This window comes from Aotus nancymaae, unplaced genomic scaffold, assembly GCF_030222135.1.
Source record: "Aotus nancymaae isolate 86718 unplaced genomic scaffold, 86718_ANA_hifiasm-v0.15.2.pri h1tg000011l, whole genome shotgun sequence".
NCBI lineage: Eukaryota > Metazoa > Chordata > Mammalia > Primates > Aotidae > Aotus > Aotus nancymaae.
This window is the reverse complement of record NW_026988422.1, coordinates 10,593,961-10,610,801: the sequence shown is the minus strand read 5'-3', so window position 1 is coordinate 10,610,801 and position 16,841 is coordinate 10,593,961. Positions and strand designations below refer to the sequence as shown.

Here is a 16,841-nt window from a genome sequence, read left to right as displayed (position 1 = left end):
AAACAACTCTATGCACATAAATTAGAAAACCTGGAAGAAATGGATAAATTCCTGGACAGTAGTCTCCTCCCATGCCTAAACCAGGAAGAAGTCGAAACCCTGAATAGACCAATAACAAGGTCTGAAGTCGAGGCAGCAATTAAGAGCCTACCACCCAAAAAAAGCCCAGGCCCAGATGGTTTCACAGCCGAATTCTACCAGACATACAAAGAGGAACTGGTACCATTCCTACTGAAATTATTCCAAATAATCCAAAAAGAAGGAATCCTTCCCAAATCATTTTATGAGACCAACATCATCCTAATACCAAAACCCGGCAGAGACTCAACAAGAAAAGAAAACTACAGGCCAATATCCATGATGAACATAGATGCAAAAATCTTCAATAAAATACTGGCAAGCCGACTACAACAGCACATCAAAAAGCTTATCCACCATGATCAAGTAGGATTCATCCCAGGGATGCAAGGCTGGTTCAATATACGCAAGTCTATAAATGTAATTCACCACATAAACAGAACCAAAAACAAAAACCACATGATTATCTCAATTGATGCAGAGAAGGCCTTCGACAAAATTCAACAGCCCTTTATGCTAAAAACCCTCAATAAACTAGGTATCGACGGAACGTATCTCAAAATAATAAAAGCTATTTATGACAAACCGACAGCCAATATCATACTGAATGGGCAAAAACTGGAAGCATTCCCTTTGAAATCAGGCACTAGACAAGGATGCCCTCTCTCACCACTCCTATTCAATATAGTACTGGAAGTTCTAGCCAGAGCAATCAGACAAGAAAAAGAAATAAAGGGTATTCGATTAGGAAAGGAGGAAGTCAAATTGTCTCTGTTTGTAGACGACATGATTGTATATCTAGAAGACCCTATCGCCTCAGCCCAAAATCTCCTGAAACTGATAAGCAACTTCAGCAAAGTCTCAGGATACAAAATCAATGTGCAAAAATCACAAGCATTCCTATACACCAATAACAGACTTAAAGAGAGCCAAATCAAGAACGAACTGCCATTCACAATTGCTACAAAGAGAATAAAAGACCTAGGAATACAACTAACAAGGAACGTAAAGGACCTCTTCAAGGAGAACTACAAATCACTGCTCAACGAAATAAGAGAGGACACAAACAGATGGAGAAACATTCCATGTTCATGGTTAGGAAGAATTAATATCGTGAAAATGGCCATACTGCCCAAAGTAATTTACAGATTCAACGCTATCCCCATCAAGCTACCAATGACCTTCTTCACAGAACTGGAAAAAACCACCTTAAACTTCATATGGAACCAAAAGAGAGCCCGCATAGCCAAGTCAATTCTAAGCAAAAAGAACAAAGCGGGAGGCATCACACTACCGGACATCAAACTCTACTACAAGGCTACAGTAATCAAAACAGCATGGTACTGGTACCAAAACAGAGATATAGACCAATGGAACAGAACAGAGGCGTCGGAGGCAACACAACATATCTACAACCACCCGATCTTTGACAAACCTGAAAAAAACAAGCAATGGGGAAAGGATTCCCTGTTCAATAAGTGGTGTTGGGAAAACTGGCTAGCCATATGCAGAAAGCAGAAACTTGACCCCTTCCTGACACCTTACACTAAAATTGACTCCAGATGGATTAAAGACTTAAACATAAGGCCTAACACCATAAAAACACTAGAAGGAAACCTAGGCAAAACCATTCAGGACATAGGCGTAGGCAAGGACTTTATGACCAAAACACCAAAAGCATTGGCAACAAAAGCCAAAATAGACAAACGGGACCTAATCAAACTCCACAGCTTTTGCACGGCAAAAGAAACAGTCAATAGAGTGAATCGGCAGCCAACAGAATGGGAAAAAATTTTTGCAGCCTACCCGTCTGACAAAGGGCTGATATCCAGAATTTACAATGAACTAAAAAAGATTTACAAGAAAAAAACAAACAAGCCCATTCAAAAATGGGCGAAGGATATGAACAGATACTTTACAAAAGAAGACATACATGAGGCCAACAAACATATGAAAAAATGCTCATCATCACTGGTCATCAGAGAAATGCAAATCAAAACTACATTGAGATACCATCTCACGCCAGTTAGAATGGCGATCATTAAAAAATCTGGAGAAAACAGATGCTGGAGAGGATGTGGAGAAATAGGAACACTTTTACACTGTTGGTGGGAGTGTAAATTAGTTCAACCACTGTGGAAAACAGTGTGGCGATTCCTCAAGGACCTAGAAATAGAAATTCCATTTGACCCAGCAATCCCATTACTGGGCATATATCGAAAGGATTATAAATCGTTCTACTATAAGGACACATGCACACGAATGTTCATTGCAGCACAGTTTACAATAGCAAAGACCTGGAACCAGCCCAAATGCCCATCGATGATAGACTGGACAGGAAAAATATGGCACATATACACCATGGAATATTAGGCAGCCATTAAAAAGGAGGAGTTCACATCCTTCGTAGGGACATGGATGAACCTGGAAAACATCATTCTCAGCAAACTGACACAAGAACACAAAATCAAACACCACATGTTCTCACTCATAGGCGGGTGTTGAACAAGGAGAACACATGGACACAGGGAGGGGAGCACTATACACGGGGGTCTGTTGGGGGGGAGGGGGGATAGTGGGTGGGGGGGAGTTGGGGAGGGATAGCATGTGGAGTAATGCCAGATATAGGTGAAGGGGAGGGAGGCAGCAAATCATACTGCCACGTGTGCACCTGTGCAACAACCTTGCATGTTATTCACATGTACCCCAAAACCTAAAATGCAATTAAAAAAAAAAAAAAAAAAAAAAGGAAATAATTGTGATTGAGTACTACAATATAGTTATGACTTACAACTGTGGGCTAATTTTTCTGTGTTAATAGAAGTCCAGAACTGTAGTTTTCTTTACTTATAGTCTGTTTTTTCAAACTTAAATTTTAGAATACTATATTTGATATTGGCCAAAGTATTTTGAACAAATGTTTTAAGTGTGAAAATTAAAGTCAATAAAAGTTTAAATTTCTGCCAGTTGTTCTGATCAAACCATTTACCTAAAATGCTGTATTAAGTTAGGCTGTATACTTCTGCAGCACAAAGCCTTGAAAGGTACTGAGTATTTCTTCATATTTTTATTTCTTTTGATAGAGAAGCATTCTATTTTCCTCATAAAAATTGTAAAATTAACAAAAATTTATACAATACAGAATTAGATATTGGGGAAAAGTCAAATAACTAAAAGTCCCTTTTACTATTTGTCATTCATTCTGTGCTATAGCAATCTGTAATGTTCCCCAAAGGAGAACCTCTGTTAGAAATTTAATAAATATCTTTCCAGATTGTTGTTTTCTACACAATTTTTTATATATATATATATATATATACACACACACATGCATGCACACATAGCTTTTTTTAAACATAAAATTATGTACAACTTGTTTTCACTTACAGTTATATCTTGGAGACTTTCGTCAGTGTTAAATATATTGCATAGCACTATGATTTATTTAACTGTTTTCTTATTGATGTGCATTTAGAGTTTACAGAGCTTTGAGCATTCTCAAACCAAATATTATTCTAGAATTTTTCTCTCTATGATGATTTAAACCAATGTTTAAAAGCCCAGTTCCAAGAATTTTCTGCAACAGATGCACATAGTTTCAACTGTATTCAGAGAACCTGAGGTTCTGTAGGGCTTTTCTCACCTGTGTTTGTTCTCTTTGAGTTTATGGATATATACATATATAAATTTTTCCTTTATGTTCTAGAGCATCTTTGCCATTACTAAAGCAATGGACCTTGAGAACAGGTTTCTCAATCAATAAAGTAGAAAATGTGCTTTTGGCAATTTAAAATGATACATGAATGTGTGTTTCTGAGCATTGCAGTTAGAGATAATTGTTTTGGGACTAGGAGAAGTATTTCTCCTGTGTCAGTGATAATCTAAGTAAGAGGGCTATGCGTATTAACCAGAAACTTTGATAAGGGAACAATTTCATACATTTTTTTAAAGAAAATTATTCTAGTTTATATGTCTTAGTGAACATTTGTGTGGGCAGATTTTCCTATTGCTCTCATGAAATTTCCTTACAAAAGCAACATTTCTAAGTAGTAAAAGGCAAGGAATTTCGCTTAGGTATAAAGTTTGCTAATTTACCAGCTGAATGTACTCGATGAATCTTTCTTAATAATTATGTATCTCTGGAGCATACAGTCTTACTAAAGAGTATTGTCTTATGTACTTTAAAATGATAATCTGACTCGATTATGTTCTTTCTTCTTTCTTTCCAGAAAGTATCTTTATGTCTCATCTTCTTTCAAAGGAGCATTTAAAAATGAAGTTCAAAAGGCAGAAGAAGCAGTAAGGATTGGTATGCAATTACCTGCAGCCTACATCATTGTCGTTCAGTCATTCAGCAAATGTTAATTGTGCACTTATTCTGAGACATACATTACTCTAGGCATTGTAGGAGCTACCACAATTAATTAAATGTAGTTTCTGTCTCTATGGAACTTCATAACACATTCTTCCCATCTCTGAGTTTGTTTACTCATGATGTTATTTATGATTTTAAATATAATCCTGAACACACTTCAAACTAGATTGCTATTTGTTAGAAACCTTGTTTGTCTGTCTGGGCATAGTGGCTCACACCTATAATTCTAGTACTTTGGAAGGCTGAGGTGGGAGAATCACTTGAGGCCAGGAGTTCAAGATTAGACTGGGCAACATGGCCAGACCATGTCTGTATTTAAAAACAAAATAAAATAAAGTAAGAAATGCTGCATGTCATAACACTGCGTTAGGTCATTTTAGATCCCTGCACTGCATTTGCTTTAAGAGGGATGTTCTACATATGCACTCCTTCTACTGCAGGAACAAAGCTACTCTTACCCAGTTATCTGGGGGTGAGTAGTAGCTCTACATCCATATTTTGTGGATTTTAAAACATTTCCTGTCAGCTAAAAATCCACTTATGACTTTTGACTTTATGTATGTATATTTGTGTCCTATATATTGTCATGCCTAAATGAAAGCCCAGTGGAAAAAAGGTTTAAAATTTGTAAAAGTTTATAAGAGGAGCATAGAGTTTTCTGAGATCATGGTCTGTATGCCATTTTCACTGGTCATGCTATATGCATGGAAAATACTTAGAATTGCTTGAAATAATTTTGCTGTATTATAACTATCTGGCTTCCACTTCCAGCTGAATTTGTATTGAAAGAAGCACAAATCAAAGTAAACCAGTGTGACAGAACCTCTTTGTCTTCTGCCAAGGTACGACATGTAAAGAGAGTAGTCTTATTAAAAGGCAAATCGTGTCATTTGCTTTTTCCTCTGCATAGTTGTCACTTACCATCTACCTCCTCAACTTTTGAGCATAGATAAGCTCAGAAGATTAAGTTGATTTTAACTCAGGTAAACAGCATAGATGAGTGCAGAGAAAGGAGAGGAAACTCAGCAAGTGGAGGCAAGGCTGAGGTGGAGAGAAAAGATGAACAGAACATGGGGTGAATTTGAAACAGTGGGGAAGAGCATCACAACCAATTTCTTTAAAATGCAAAGGAAAGTAACAGGAGAAAAGGAAAAAATAATGAAAAGCCAGCAGAAAAAAGAACTAGCCTATCAAGTCTCCTTGAAAATATCTATTCAAATTATAGCTCCCTGTGGACCCAAATAAATGGGGAAAGCAAGGAAATGTCTAATAAGCAATCCTTCTTTCTAATGCTTGGAATTATATGCTATAATTATGAATATTAATGACAAAGCTTCCAGCTTACAAAGCTCTTTTATTATGAGTTGCTCCATACAGTTCATAAACATTCTTTGTAATCCTTACAATATGCCCATGAGTAAGATAAGTTATGAAGAACTACTATTAATTATAATGCATTGCAACCAAGAGAAAAAATATTGCTGTAAGACATGTATTGTGAGTTTGCTAACCTTTACCAAAAATATGCTATGAAGCTTTAAACAATGGTGAATCATTAAGCAACATATTTATTTGCTTACATACAAAGGGATAAGTAGGAATATGGAGGCAAATGTTTTACTTCACCTTCTCTTCATCCTCTTCTACAGACTGAATATATTAATCCTTTCAGTGATTTGCCATTTAACTTTCCAGGACCAAGGCTGCGTCTGATAAAGACCTTTCCTATCTAAGGTCCTGAGTAAGGGATGACATCAAAGAGTAGCCCGTGGTAATGCCCCAAAGCTAATTCTGTCCATGGCCTGTCCCAAATTCTCCTAGTTTTTTCTTTTCATTTTTTAAGTTAAAGGTAAACCTATCTTATTTTTATTGATTATTAATTTTTTAATAGTTTAAGCTTTTTAAAATTTTGTTTCTAAGAAATCATTTTCCTTTGCTTTATGTGTTTGAGAGTCAAGAGAAAGACTCATGGGTCAGGTCCTTTTTCCTTTTTTGCCTTCTGCTGTTTCTTCTCCCTGCCTCTGCTCTGTGCTCTGAGGGCACTGCCAGGCAGGGTGGGGAAGCCTTTGACCAATTTTCTTTGTTCCTCTGACGCTCTCTGGTTCCTTTAAGGCAGAGAAGAGAGCAAAGCAGAATGACCTAAACTTTTAACCTCTTAAATTCTTCAGGGCAGCTGAATTTTAAGTGGAATACTTGCCAACCATTTCCATTTTCTTTTACTTGAAAGGCAGTGAAAATAGTGTTCCGTTAGTGTTACACTATACCTCAAAACAGATGCCCACCTTTCACCTCAGGTGGATGAAGCATGTTCAGAGGCTATTCTTATGCCTAAGAACAATAATGAATTCTTCTTCTTCTGCTTGATTAGAGGGAGCATACTAGATTTAGAGTAGTGAATGAGTTGATATATCAAATTAAAAGAGTTAATAAGAAAGACAACTGGGCATGGGGTATCTTATAAAGGGAAAGTTTGAGAAATATTAGAGATATCCAGAATTCAATATGAAGGAGATATTTTATGTTGGCTACTAACAAAATTTCTCAGTTATTGTTATTTTTTCTTTCCTGCAAGAACATTCAGTGGTCACATAATTGAGCATTTATTGCTCTCACAGATGAAAGTCAGAGCCTGGGTATGCTAAATAACTCACCCAAGTCTTCTTGTAGTTTTTGTCAAAGTCTTTGTGCCATTATAGAGAATGAAGTTGCTTTCTCTAAGAGGAAGAGAGGATATCTGAATATGTACGAAAGAGAATAGTGGGCTAGGATTTGGTTTATCTTTTAAGGTATTGGAACTGAATGATTTATCAAGTATTGAGAATCTACTGTGGTAGAATTGCATTAGGTAATGTGAGCTATCATTACCCTTGACACATTTGGATAACAGGATAGTATCAATTGCTTTTGGTTAATTCAGTGGCATTATGTTCTCTCCCAACCAACGTACTTCTCCAGGATGTGCTACAGAGAGCTCTGGAAGATGCAAAAGCAAAACAAAAGAATCTGAAAGAGAAACAAAGGTAAGACATAAGGTTTTCTGTTTGCAGGAATCCTCTGTACTATGTTAAAACAAATTCTAGTTTCTAAGTAGGTAGATTTAATGTTTACCGTGACAATTTTTTTTTCAGTTTGTGACGTCTTATAATCTAAAACCTAATACAGTCAAGGTCCCCCAACCAAGATAAGCAATATAAAACATTGATAAAGTATATATTTGCATGTACACATATGTGTCTACATAACAAAAATTCTGAAAAAAATGAAAAATTAGTTCAGTATTTAATTGTTTGGGCTAGATGAAGATGTCTGCATGAGGAAGTGATCAACTGATAACTCACTTTCCCTCTGTGTTATTTGCCATTTAAATTCTAGAGAGTTGGTTCCAGTTTCTTCTCTTTGTCTAGTACCTTAAAAATTTAAGATAGGAAATAATGTTTCACATGAATGTATTATATATCATTAAAATTAAAATAGCAAGGATATATTAATAAAATGAAATATTTACATTTGTAAGATTAACTTGCTCTCCAACTCAAATGCTAACCAAGTTAAATTGAAAATAATCACTGCTGCCCACATAAGATCAGACTTTAAAAGTCATTATATCTTTATGAAACTGTTTTTAAGGGAAGTATGATTTGTTTTTAACATTATTTTTGGTGAACCATGCACTGACATTCAACCATAACTTTCCTTAAAACTTAAAATTTTAAATGTCAATTTTGCATTTATCAAAATAAATAAATTCGAAATGTTACTTCTACATTTACCAGAAAAAATTTAAATAAATGTCATAGAAATTTTAATTGAAAAATGAAGCTCTCTCTAAGGTCTTTAGAAATAAAAACCTTGTTGAAACAAGTTCACTGTGTGAGATAGTTCATACAGTGAAATGTATGAAAAGTGACCAATCAACATTTTATTAATAATAATGCCAGTTGCCATGAACTTGTTTTAATAGCAAATGCTGTTTTTTTTTTTTTTTTTAATTCACGAATAGCTGGGCGAGGTGGCTCATGCCTGTAATCCCAGCACTTTGGGAGGCCGAGGCGGGCAGATCATGAGGTCAGGAGATTGAGACCATCCTGGCCAACATGATGAAACCGCATCTCTACTAAAATACAAAAAAAATTTAGCCAGGCATGGTGGCACACACCTGTAGTCCCAGCTACTCAGGAGGCTGAGGCAGGGGAATCGCTTGAATCCGGGTGGTGGAGGCTGCAAGTGAGCTGAGATCGCGCCACTGCACTCCAGCCTGGTGACACAGCAAGATTCTGTCTTAAAAAAAAAAAAAAAAAACCTGAAGAATATCAATATATCATTTAATATTATAGAGTGATTATGTCATATCATATCCTGTAATACCTTATTTACATATCCTTTATACTCTTTCGTTGAAGAGTTGAGGTCTCATTACTGAGTAGTGATTTTTGAGAAAAAGTTTGATTTACATATGTTTAACCTTAGATATACATGCATTTAATAAATATATAATATATTAACTCATGTCTTATGTTCTCTATATATCATATCTATATGGAAGGACTGATAGAACTTTATCATTATTCTTTAATGATAGATGCATTTAATTAGTTACTGGTAAGTATATCATGTCAATTGTAATAGCACATGGTCATGAGCTTGAAAACAAAAGACCAAGTTTATGGAGGGAGGGGAGCTACAGGGTGAGTGCAGGTGAATTATATTTGGTGTCATTCTTGGTTGGGTAAAGAAAATAACAATTATTATATACCTAACCTGTTTCAGGCTTATATTTAACATTTTTTTTTAGTTCTTATGACATCACAAGTGACTAGGTAGGTATTACTCCCATTTTTCAAATGAGACAAAGTTTAAGAGGCACATCCATGATCACATGGTTATTACAAAGTCAGGCTTGTATTTGAAAACAGGTCTGCCTCTCATATCCAGGCATTTTCATAGCTCCCAGCAGCCTCTGATACCATAGGTGTTTATATCACAACTCCTTACCATAGCTGTTTTTATCACATTTTGGTATTTCTCAATTTCTATTTTATACTTTTAATAGAAAACTCACACAAAACATAATATAGAAGGTCAGTCAGAAAAACTGGAGCTCATATCTGTTGCCCTTGTAAACTTGCTTTATTATAATAACTTTTATTTACCTTGTATTTTGGAAAAGGTTAGAGAGAAAGCCAGAGAATATCTTTTGGCACATTCCAATCTATGTAGGGTATCTGGAGACTTGAGAACGTGCTGAAATTTAGGAATCACATCTACCTTTAGAAATACCTAAAATTTAAAATAACCAAGTCATCATTTAAAAAAAAAAACGCTGCACTGTACCTATAAGACCAGTTAATATTTCAGAACCCTTTTGGCATTTTCTAGTTCTTGTAAATTTAAATTTGCAGACTTGTTTTTGAATCAGTAAATGCCTTTGTTTGACTGACATAGTTACTGGCATCATGTTTATGCAGAATACTTGGCTAAAGTGTGCCCACCAGGTTTGGCAAAGTATCTGGATATATGCCTTTGACGTTAACCTTTTAGTTTAATTATTAGCAATTTCATAAACTATATATGTTTATTTAATAAACAACTTTTTCAACTTTCTAAATATAACTCTAGAGCATTAAAGAAAGCAAGAACACTCTCCCTGTTCTATGGAGTGAACATAGAAAACCGAAGCCAAGCTGGAATGTTCATTTACAGTAATAACCGTTTGATCAAAATGCACGAGAAAGTGGGCCCACAGTTGAAACTGAAGTCCTTGTAAGTATGTTTTTTGCTTTCACAGATATAAGCAGAGAAAGGGAGGTTGCAGTAAGATTCTGTCTGTGGAGTGAGATGAGTGACTAATCACAATGGGAGCAAGTGTCACAGTCTCTGTTCACCCTTCCTGTCGATGTGTAGGCATTTATGTGCCTCATTTATAATACCAGTGAGTCTGCGTGCATGCTCTGTGGAAAAATCACACTGTGGGAAATTTTTTCAATGCATTTATTGAACAACTTGATGTGGGGCCATTCCTTGTGCCACCTCTTTGGGTTAAATTTTTGATGCTTTACCAATTTAAAAATAATACAAGCATATTAAATACGTTTTAGAAGAGAAAGAAAAGAAAAATCCATAGTCTTGTAAAGCAACCCTATTAATATTTTGTGAAGCCCCCACATGCATGAGTTCTTGCCAGTTTCCTGCATGGTCATGTTATTAAAACTCTCTAGCCTATTTGGATTTTAGAGTAATACATTCTCATGCTTTCCCAATGGTCTGAAATTTCTCAAGCTGCTTTCATCAATGATGTAGAGTCCTGAAGAGACACACAGAAAAGGACAGGGTCAGACAAGGTAATCATGACCCGTATAATGGGTCAGGGGAGCATTTACTGTCTTGCTCCCGCCCTCTCAAGGAATTGTTAATTCATTCATTGTTTATTTAACAAGCACCTATAGTGCAGCAGCGTATGCCAGGCACTATACTAAGCTCTGCTGATAAATGGTCCAGACCTACGACCTTTTGCTAAGGAATGTATTGTACAGTGAAAGGGACAAGCATATAAATGCATTTTTTTTTATATTGCTTGAAAATAACAAGAATGGTCTTTTAAAATCTAGATTAGTTGGCTTAAATCCCAGTGCACTTAGAGTAGAACTGTTTGCCATGGTTGTCCAGTGATCTGATCTCTGATTGGCTGTGGGATCTCACCCCCTACTTATACCCTACCCTCTCTGCATTGCCTGCTTCTCACAACTCCTAAGCTAATTCCTGTATTAAGACCTTGGGACATGCTATTTCCTCAGACTTGAACCTTCTGTCCTCAGATTTTCTTACTGTTGGCCTTAGCATTGCCATTCAGCCATGAGCCTGAAGTAACCTCCACAGGAAGGTCTTCCTTGACCGTCTAATTAAAACTGGCCCCTTCCTTATCCCCTCCACCTATCACTCTTCACTTATCACAGCCCCTGCATTATGTTCCTCATACCACTTACCACCATCGGAAATCATCTTGTATATTTTTATTATATAGAAGAGAAACTTCAAACCAGATGAACCTGTGTTTCTGGTTCTCACTGTATTCCTAGCTCTTGGAACAGGGCCAGGTGCTGAGCTTGAATGAATGAATGAATGAACGAATGAATGGATGGATATTACGTTAGAGGTGAGCATCAGTGCAAAAAGAGCATTTAGGAGGGGCAGTAAAGCAAACTGAGGAAGTCAATTCAGGCCTCCTAGAAGAATGATGCCCAAATTTAGACTTACAGAATGAATAGTGAAAGGAAAGCAGGGTGGAAGAGGGAAGTGGTAACAAAACATGATAAGCTGGGACCTCAAAGTGTGGGGCTTGACATGTGTGTCATGCAAAGGGCGGTGGGAGCCCTAAAGGCTTAGACAATTGTACGCTCTTTCCGAAAGCAGGTTATGTCACCAAGCAGATTTACAGTGAGATACTCATTACCCTCTGGGACAAGCCAACTCTATGATTCCTTAGTACCATTCACTGAGCACCCCAAGGACCTCTGCAATGAGGAGGAGAAATCCAATCTGATAGATGAAATGCAGACAGAGAAAGTGGTTCTCTGGCCACTGTCATTTAGAGGATTATGCTAGTTTATTGCAGTAAAGCACCATGGTTTTTAATGTCAAAAGGACTTGCCTTCCCACCCACCCTCACACTCCATGTAAGGTGATAGGTTTGTAAAAAGTCATATTAACTCAGTAACATTGTGCTAGAGTGATTTTTTATTATGAGACTAAACACATTGGGATCACCACAGATTTACAATAACATAATTAGATAACTTGTTAAACTTTGCCATAGTCCGGACCAATGGAATGAATTTACTTTTGAAAAAAAAAAAGTTTTCAAATGACCAGAATATATTTGATTTGTTTTTCTTTAGCCAGAATTACAAAATGTAAATATGCATTTATTTTCTCAGACTTGGCGCAGGCGTGGTTGGAGTTGTTAATATACCCTTGGAGATCATGGAACCATCCCACAATAAACAGGAATTTCTCAATGTCCGAGAGTATAATCATCTATTAAAAGTCATGGGACAGTACGTGGTCCAGTACTGTAAGGACACCGGCATCAGTGAGTATTCAATCAATAGTCATAGTAGAAGATACTTAAAGAGGGATTAATTTTTGTGATTTCTTTAAGCTGTTATGATTACCTGAATTCAGATTACCGGCAACTGAAAGCTCTGAAAGAGAGCTTCTACTTTAAAACATAAGAGGAGTGAGAAGGGAGCCCATTTCAGAATCTTTCCTAGACTATCATGTGAAAAACAAAGCAGCAGATTAGAAATTGCAAGGGGAGGGCAATCGGCAGAGTGAGGTAGCAGACCGTGGGGGAAGGAAGCAGAAGATTACTGCTCCAAACAGACTGGGAAACCCTGCTCTGGGCACTGGGACTTCACTGTGTTGAGAGCACATAGTCCCACGCAGACCTTAGTAGCTCTTATAACGTTGTTATGTCATACCATGGAGTAAAAACTACTGATCCTGGGTAATTGTAGATATGTTAAACTTTGTTTTGTATAGTTAAAAATTATTGTGTATGTTAATTCCAGAAAGATTTCAATTAAAAATGTCTAAAATAGCTGTGTCTGGAAACTTAAAAAGATACAGTTATCTGGAAAATGTGATTCATTTAGATCACCTTACTCCCCAGAGACACCTGAACAATGAGAGGGTGTGCTGAGCATTAATTAAACTTCTTCTTTTTGTTTGCTTTTCAACTTATAGTTTAGAATCAAGGTGTACATGTGCAAGATTGTTACAGAGGTATATTGTGTGATGCTGAGGTTTGGGATATGACCAAACTTGCCACCCTGGTATTGAGCATAGTATCTAATAGGTAGTTTTTCAACCCTTGTTTCCCTTCCTCTCCCTTTTTGTATTCCTCAGTGTCTGTTGTTCCCATCTTTATGTCCATGCTTACCTAATGTTTAGCTCCCATGTATAAGTGAGAACATGTGATATTTGGTTTTTTTTTTTTCTGCATTAGTTCACTTAGGATAATGGCCTTTAGCTGCATCCATGTTGCTGCAAAGGACACAATTCTTTTTTATGGCTGTGTAGTATTCCATGGTATATGTGTGCCACATTTTTTTTTTAATCCAGTCCACTGTTGATGGGCACCTGCGTTGATTCCATGTCTTTGCTATTGGAAATAACACTCTGGTGAACATACATGTGAGTGCATGTGTCTTTTTGGCAGAACAACTGATTTTCCTTATTTTCTTTAGAGTATATACCCAGTATTAGGATTGCTGGATTGAATGGTGGTTGAAATCTCAGTTTTTAAAGAAATCTCCAAACTGCTTTCCATAGTGTCTAGACGAATTTACATTCCCACCAACAGTGTGTAAGTGCCCCTTTCTCTCCACAGCCTGGCCAACATCTGCTTTTTTAAAAGTTTTTAACAAAAGCTATTCTGATTGGTATAAGACAGCATCTCACTACGGTTTTGATTTGCATTTCTCTGGTGATTTGTGATGTGGAACTTTTTTTTCGTGTTTGTTGGCCGCAAGTATATCTTCTTCTGAGAATTATCTGTTCGTGTCCTTTGCTCACTTTTTAATGGGATTGTTTTTTGCTTGTTGATTTTTTGCTTGTTGATTTTTTTTAAGTTCCTTTGTCAGAGGCATAGTTTGTGAATATTTTCACCCATTCTGTTGGTTGTAAATAAACTTTTTCAGTTATGCAGACATAGGGCTCCATTTATGTCAAGAAATAGGATATCATGTATTAGTGATTTGGATGAAGTATGTATAATTCATGCACATTATATGTCTCTACCCTTGAGACAACTTAAAAATCTTCACTTGAAGTTGTAATTTTAAAATATTTTCTTTTCATTTGTGTCCATCCTGCTGTACCTAAAACTTTCTTACCAGCAAAACAGGGAAAAGTGTAGGAACTCAGCAGGAAATTATGAAAGGGGAAATGAAGTGGAGGGGACAGATTTCCTGCCAAAGCTGGGTTTTCATGTCATGGTCTAAAACATACTCAGAGTGTGTTCTGTGCACCAGTATTATCAGCATCACCTGGAACTTGTTAATAAATGCAGAATCCCAGGCCCCACTTGAGACTCACTGAATTAAAATCTGCATTTTTGTAAGATCTCCAGGTGATTTATATTCACAATCAAATTTGAGAAGCACCACTCTGAAGAATATGCCTATGTAATTTTTCTTGGGATAGGCATATCTTTTTCACATGTATTTTTTTTCAGAGACATGTTCGAAGTTATGCTAAACATGAGAATGATTAGATTGTTTGGCAGGGCTTGCTTAAAGCTGTAGAAAACATGTAAAGGTATAAATATCAACATAAATGTAGTGAGGTATAAGTCAAACATCTACTCTCTGGTCTTTAACTGCTATATGACATGGTACAAAAGGAAAACATTAAGCATTTGAAAATCGTGTGCCTCCCCATACTCCTCATGTCTTTGCTGTAAACCCTTCCTTGTCTTCATCATCCTTAGAAGAAGAAATCAAGTCTTCAGAAAGAGGTAGGCATTAAATTTAAAGGCTGTAAAACTTATCCCCATTTAGGTCACACTTAGGAGAGTCATACTCTGTCCTCTTCGTGGGTGGAGCTGTCTTGAAGCCCCTTTGCCTGGTGTGTGGGTGCCTTCTCAACAGTTGTCCTCCCAACTGCAGGGTATCATTTGCTAGCCCCAACTCCTGACCTAATTCCCTGTCCTTATCTGATCTAATGTTTCTTAACCTTCTACCTAATTGTTTCTTAACTTTCTGAACAGATGTAATAGGGTTTGAGATAAATATCATATTTGTATTTTTATTATTATTGGTTGATAACATCTTGTTTTCCCAATTCCATAATTTTCTATGAATTGAGAGAGGACTAGAGGATACTGTCACAAAAGATGTTTCTCTAGAAGGAAGGTAGAGAGTAGAGGAAGGATAGCAAGCATGTGTATTTATTCCTGTATTTCACTTCATCCTCAAACTGAATCAAGTCATCAAGGTCAGAATTGGTAGTTTCAGTAATTTGTAAAGAGATTGATTTTCAAGGCCTTTGCTCATTAACTCCCACAGGAATAACCAAAGTTATATAATATTTGACTATCTGAAAACCAGTATTACAGGGCACACAGTTTTAATGAAAAGTATTTAGGTAGATTTTTTCTTTTTGCCTTCTAAGTAAAAGATACAGCCTTTACATTTATTGAAAGTCTGATGTATTTTTAGGGAAAATTGGGTCCTTGTGAAAATCGAATCAGCAAAAAGAGGAGAGGTAATGACTTTGTGTCGTTTATCAAATCTGCATTTACTTTTGGCCCAGCTGGTACTAAGAATCTCAGAAATATTTTCCTTGTCTTGGTAGGTCTGACCTTACCTCACTGCCTGCTACTATATTTTCTTGAGTTTTTTTTTTTTTTTTTTTTTTTTTTGAGACGGAGTTTCGCTCTTGTTACCCAGGCTGGAGTGCAATGGCGCGATCTCAGCTCACCGCAACCTCCGCCTCCTGGGTTCAGGCAATTCTCCTGCCTCAGCCTCCTGAGTAGCTGGGATTACAGGCACGAGCCACCATGCCCAGCTAATTTTTTGTATTAGTAGAGACGGGGTTTCACCATGTTGACCAGGATGGTCTTGATCTCTTGACTTCGTGATCCACCCGCCTCGGCCTCCCAAAGTGCTGGGATTACAGGCATGAGCCACCACGCCCGGCCCTATTTTCTTGAGTTTTATACATCCTTACAATAAAACAGAAATAATCATCATCAACTTTGGGGAGTAGGGAGAGTAGGAGAAAGAAAAAGTCGGGAGAAACATTAAATGAAATTTGGGTTTGAACAGGAGCAATTATGTAAAAATTTATTACTAAACTTTTCCAAAATGGATCAGAATTGAGCCGATGTTTCCTAGAAGAATTTAAATCATAGTTCTTCGGTTGGCAAAGAGGCTAACATTCATTTAGCCCAGTCACCTTTAATTCCTTCTCCCTCACTGCCATTTGAAGCCTGGATATGGGCCTCCCGTGAACGGAAAACTGCTCCCTCTTCAGGCAGCCCGTGAATTTGCACAACCCTATTAAAAAATACATAGATCTTCATATGAAATCCAAATCTATTTCCCATGGGTTCTTGCATTCAACTGTGCTAGGCACAAGTGTTCTAGGACTAACAAATCAGACATGGTCTGTCTTCTCTGAGAACTTACAGTCTAGGGTGGTGCCATGGTCTGAATGTTTATGTCTCCCCTGCAAATTCATGTATTGAAAATTTGACCCCCAGGATGATGGTATTAGTAACTGGGATTTTAGCGGGGTAAGGAGGTCATGAGAGCAGAGCCTTCATGATTGGTATTAGTGTCTTTATATAAAGGGGGTCCAAGAGAGACCCATTATTCCCTTCTCC

At 37.0% G+C, this 16,841-nt stretch overlaps 1 protein-coding gene across 2 annotated transcripts in view; it reads left to right on the top strand.

Moving 5' to 3' along the window:
- Positions 1-16,841, top strand: part of MORC1 (MORC family CW-type zinc finger 1) — a 242,683-nt gene that overhangs the window by 132,720 nt on the left and 93,122 nt on the right. For both annotated transcript variants that reach the window (XM_064374590.1, XM_064374589.1), the window contains exons 16-20: positions 4,308-4,387; positions 5,225-5,295; positions 7,409-7,473; positions 10,070-10,213; positions 12,385-12,539. In XM_064374590.1, the coding sequence (XP_064230660.1) occupies positions 4,308-4,387; positions 5,225-5,295; positions 7,409-7,473; positions 10,070-10,213; positions 12,385-12,539 (515 nt within the window). The remainder of the gene's footprint in view (positions 1-4,307; positions 4,388-5,224; positions 5,296-7,408; positions 7,474-10,069; positions 10,214-12,384; positions 12,540-16,841) is intronic.